Source organism: Acinonyx jubatus, chromosome A1 (genome assembly GCF_027475565.1).
Source record: "Acinonyx jubatus isolate Ajub_Pintada_27869175 chromosome A1, VMU_Ajub_asm_v1.0, whole genome shotgun sequence".
In the NCBI taxonomy this organism is placed as follows: Eukaryota; Metazoa; Chordata; class Mammalia; order Carnivora; family Felidae; genus Acinonyx; species Acinonyx jubatus.
In genome coordinates, this window is record NC_069380.1 from 85,372,287 (window position 1) to 85,377,735 (window position 5,449).

General features: G+C 35.1%; 1 protein-coding gene across 1 annotated transcript; it reads right to left on the bottom strand.

The window, feature by feature from the left end:
• Positions 1 to 4,038: 4,038 nt before the first annotated feature.
• Positions 4,039 to 4,971, bottom strand: LOC106988433 (olfactory receptor 14A16-like). Its single transcript, XM_015086878.1, has one exon. The coding sequence runs from the start codon at positions 4,969 to 4,971 to the stop codon at positions 4,039 to 4,041; it is 933 nt and encodes a 310-aa protein (XP_014942364.1).
• Between the last annotated feature and the right edge of the window lie 478 nt (positions 4,972 to 5,449).

The following is a 5,449-nucleotide window of genomic DNA, read 5'->3' on the forward strand; positions in this document are numbered from 1 at the left end:
TTGGATATTCTTTCCTACTTTTTAAAAATATTTTTTAATTTTTAAAAATATTTAGTTTTCTTTTCCTTTGGAGGAGAGAGAGAGAGAGAGAGAGATAGAGAGAGAGAGAGAATGAGTGGGGGAGGGGCAAAGAGAGAGAAAGACAGACACAGAATCTGAAGCAGGCTCCAGGCTCTGAGCTGTCAGCACAGAGCATGACACAGAGCTTGAACTCACTGACCATCAGATCATGACTTGAGCTGAAGTCAGAAGCTTGACGAACTTAGCCACCCAGGCACCCCTCACCAGATATTCTTTCCTGCTTTATAGAAGATTAATTGACTATATAGTTGTGGACTTCTTTCTGGTATTTCAATTCTGGTTTATTGGTGTATATGTTTATTTTTGTGCCAGTAACATGTTGTTTTTTTTACTACAACCTTGTAATATAACTTGAAGTCTGGAATTGCGATGCCTCCATAATGTGTTCACTTTTCTAGATTGCTTTCGCTATTCAAGTCTTTTGTGTTTCCATGTAATTTAGAGGATTGTTTGTTCTAGATCTGTGAAAAAATGCTGGTGGTATATTGATGGGGATTGCATTAAATGTGTATATTGATTTGCATAGTACAGACATTTTAACAGTCTTTGATCCTGCAATCTATGAACATGGAAATGTCTAGTACAGGTCTTTCACCTCTGGTTGTGTTTTTTCCTAGATATCTTATGCTTTTGGTGCAATTGTAAATGAGATCGGTTTCTTAATTTTCTTTTCTGCTGCTTCATTATTCATGTACATAAATGCAACAGATTTTTGTGCGTTGATTTTGTTTCCTGCAACTTTACTGAATTCACTTATTAGTTCCAGCAATTTTTGGGTGGAGTGTTTCAGATTTTTTTATATATAATATTAAATTTGCCAATAGTGAAAGTTTTCCTTCTTACTTGCTAAATTGGATGCATTTTATTTCTCTGTTGTCTGTTTGCTGTGTCTAGGACTTCCAACATTATGTTAAATGATAGTGCCGAGAGTGGACATCCATGTCTTGTTCCTAACTGTAGAGGAAAAGCTCTCAGTTTTTCCCCGTTGAAGATGACACTAGCTGTGCATTTTCCATAGATGATCTCTATTATTTTGAATTATACTTCCTCCAAACCTTTCTTGAGAGTTTTTGTTATTAAAAGATGTTGTACTTTGTCAACATGTATTCTACATGTATTTAAGTAATCAAATTTTTTATCCTTTCTTTTATTAATGTGGTGTTTCACATTATATGAATATTGAACAACACTTTTAACCTAGGAATAAATCCTACTTGATTGTCATGAATGATTTCTTAAAATGTAGTTAGTTTTGGTTTGTTAGTATTTTATAGAGAATTTTTGCACTCTATCCATCAGGGATATTGGCCTATAGTTTTCTTATTTGTTGTTGTTGTTATCTGGTTTTGGTATCAAGGTAATGTTAGTTTCATAGACTAAAATTCAAAGTTTTCCTTCTTTTTTCTATTTTTTTTGTAATAGTTTGAGAAGACTTGGTGATAACTCTTATTTATTTCTTTACTCATTTTTGTACTTTAGAGAGGGAGAAAGTGAGCAAGTAGTGGAAAGTGGCAGAGCTAGAGAGAGAGATCACTTTAAGCAGGCTCCACACTCCATGCATAGCCCAATGTATGGCTTGATAGGACACTGGGATCATGACCTGAGCTAAAAGTCAAGAGTCAGATGCTTAACCAACTGACCCACCAAGGTGCCCCGGTCATAACTCTTCTTTAAATGTATTGTAGAATTTACCTGTGAAGCCCTCTGGTCCCCTTTTGTTGGGAGATTTTTTGATTACTATTCAATTCCTATGCAAGTCATCAGTCTGTTCAAGTTTACTAATTCACACTATTTCAGTTTTGGTATTTTATAAATTTCTAGGAATTTTACCACTTCTTCTAAGTTTTCAATTTATCCACGTATAGTTTTTCATAATGTACTTTTATAATTCTTTGAAAATATGTGCTGTTGCATGTTATTTCTCTGGTCCCATATTTGATTTTGTTTATTTGTGTCCTTTCACTTTTCTTTTTGATAAGTCTGGCTAGAAGTTTGTATATATTTTTTTCAAAGAACCAGTTCCTGATTTTATTGATTCGTTTTATTGTGGGTTGTTTGTGTGTGTGTGTGTGTGTGTGTGTGTGTGTGGTTTCTATAACATTTATTTCTGCTCTAATCATCATTATACCCTACCTTCTGCTGGATTTAGGCTTTGTTTTTTCTTTTTCTAGCTACTTTAGGTGTAAGATTAGGTTTTATATCTTAAAAATTTCTTGCTTCTTGAATTAGGCCTGTATTGTTATAAATATCCCTCATAGGACTTCTTTTGCTGCATCCCAATGATTTTGGATCATTGTGTTTATTTTTAATTCCATGTGTTTTCAAAATTTCTTCTTTCATTTCCTTGTTGATCCATTCAGTGTTTAGCAGCATGTTGTTTAACTTTCATGCATTTGTCAGTGGGGAGTTAAAGTTCCCTATTATTAGTGTATCATTATCAAATCATTCCTTTATGTTTGTTATTATTTTATATATTCGTGTGCTTCCATGTCAGGTACATAAATATTTACAATTGTTAGATCTTCATGTTAGATTGTCCCATTTATGAATATATTGTGTCCTTCTCTATCTCTTGCTATTGTCTTTCTTCTAAAGTCTAGTTTGTCTGATATAAGTATTGCTTCTCTTGCTTTCTTTTGGCATTCTTTGGCAGGATAAATGTTTTTCCATACCCCCACTGTCAATCTGTACATAACTTTAAATCTAAAAGAAGTCTCTTGTAGGAAGCATATATATGGGTATTGTTTTGTTTTTATCCATACTGACACCTAAGTGTTTTCAATGGAGCATTTAGTTCATTTAAAGGAAAAGTTATTATTGATAGATATGTATTTATTGTCATTTTATTATTCATTTTCTCATTGCTTCGGGGACTTCCTATGATCCTTTCTTGTCTTCCTCACTGTGTCACAGTGCCCTTTAATATTTCTTGCAGGGTTAGCTAAGTAATCACGAACTCCTTTAATTTTGTTTTTCTGGGAAATTCTTTTATTTTTATTTTTATTTTTTTTGATGTTTGTTTATGCTTGAAAGAAAGGACAGAGTGTGAGCGGGGGAGGGGCAGAGAGACAAAGAGACATAGAATCCAAAGTAGGATCCAGGCTCTGAGCTGTCAGCACAGAGCCTGGCTCAGGGCTCGAACTCATGAAATGTGAGATCATGACCTGAGCCGAAGTCGGATGTTCAACCAACTGAGCCACTCGGGCGCCCCTTTCTGGGAAGTTCTTTATCTCTCCTTCTGTTCTGAATAATAGATAGCCTTGCTGGATAGATTATTCTTGAATACAGTTTTTTTCCACTTAGCACTTTGAATAAAATCACATTTTGTATATCTGTGTCTTCTCACTAGACTTCAAGGACACAAATGATGCCAGAAAATGTCATATAGTACCTTATGAAAAGGGGAAGTCAGATGGACAACACATTGTTTTTACTTTTGCCTTGTTGAGATGAAATCAACACATGAAATTATACATCTTAATATGTACAGTTTAGTGGCATTTAATACATTCACAGTGCTGCGCAGACATCACCTACCTCTGTCTATTTCCTTTAATTTGAGAATGCATTATGTATATTGTGTCATGTGGCATTTTACATATTAACTTTCTTAAGAGTTACTACATTATCAGTTTATCTAGAAGAGCCCAAGTTTATTTCTGATGTTCCAGTATCCTGTACAATTTACTATTCATCACAGAAAAGGACCTTCCCATTAGTATGACAAATATAAGTCAGCATATATCTGTACACTTCCAAGTAGAAACCTATGGGTTTTGTCATCAACTTGATCTAAACAATGAGGATGCTTCTTAATTGCACTTTAATGAGTACAATTAAATTTTTCATGATAACTTTTACTCTATATATCCAGTATTATTACTAGACTATGAAATGGATTATTTATATAATCATGTCAGTGAATAAAAAGATCACAATGTATGCAATATTAACTCTTTAGTTTGATAGACAATATCTTCTCATTAACAATTTCCTTAGTGCCATCTTCATATCCTTATTTCTCAGACTATAGATGAGGGGGTTTATGGTGGGTGGCACCACAGTATAGAATACTGAAACTAGCAAATCAAAGAGTGATGGAGATTTGGATAAGGGGTGTAAATAGGCAAAAAACCCAGAAGAGAGAAACAGAGTCACAACAATGAGGTAAGGCAAACATGTAGAGATAGCTTTGTGCCTGCCTTCTACAGAGGGCATCCTCAGCACAGTGGAGAATACATAATAGTAAGAAATATCAATAAACACAAAACAGCCAAAATCTAACAGTAGGCTGAGGTCAATGACTACTAATTCCCCAATGTTATATGAACAGGCAAGAGAGAGGAGTTGTGGGACATCACAGAAGAACTGATTAACTTCAGGAGGCCCGCATATGGATATGGAAAAGGTAGAAGCTGTATGAAGAATTGCATTGAGACATCCACTGATCCATGAAGAGGTGGCCATCTGTATGCAAGCTTCATGGCCTATGATTATGTCATATCTGAGAGGATGGCAGATGGCAACATAGCAGTCATAAGACATGACTGTGAGTAGTGCTACTTCTGTACTGGCTAAGAGGAAGAAGAAAAAGACCTGTGAAACACATCCAAGAAAGGAAATTGTGTTTTGATTCATTAGAGAGTTCATGATGGATTTGGGAACAGTGATGGAAATGAGGCAGAGATCCAGAAAAGACAGGTTTTTCAGGAAAAAGTACATTGGAGTGTGGAGCCGATGATCCTTGGTGGTGAGGGTGATGATGAGAAGGTTCCCCAGTATGGCTGCTAGGTAAATTAGCAAAAACAGGACCGCATGTAAGATCTGGATCTCCCTAATATCTGAGAAGCCCATGAGGAAGAATGTTCCTCCAGAGGTGAAGTTTTCCATTTCTCTGGATATTTAATCAATTACTACAAAAAATAAAGTAAACAACTTAAGACTCAGCTGAAGACAATTTATTGTTGTAGTTTCTTAATTTCCCTTTCCCTTACTGTCATGTACATCTATCAAACTATATAATACCACATGAGAGTAACACCAGAAAGCCTACATCGAGGTCATTGAACCACAGTGATAACACTGTGGAATGACTGAAGGGGGTGTCAGCCCATTCCAAATCACCCACCTCATCTATCTGTCTAGAGCAAGGACTATACTCTGGATCTCTCTAACATGGAAAGTTTTATAATGTGTATTGCAATAAGTAGTGAGACAAACCATGGAATATGAGGAATCAGCCCCAAATATAAATTCCAAATTACTCATTTAATATCCTTTAATCTTGAATAAATATCAGAGTATAAATTTATTCAATGTACAGAGTGAGCTTTCCCATTTGATTCAATTAGATAATGCATATAAAAAC

Bases quoted from the DNA above. Each gene is read 5' to 3' on its own strand.
- LOC106988433 (XM_015086878.1), bottom strand. From the start codon at position 4,971: ATGGAAAACTTCACCTCTGGAGGAACATTCTTCCTCATGGGCTTCTCA.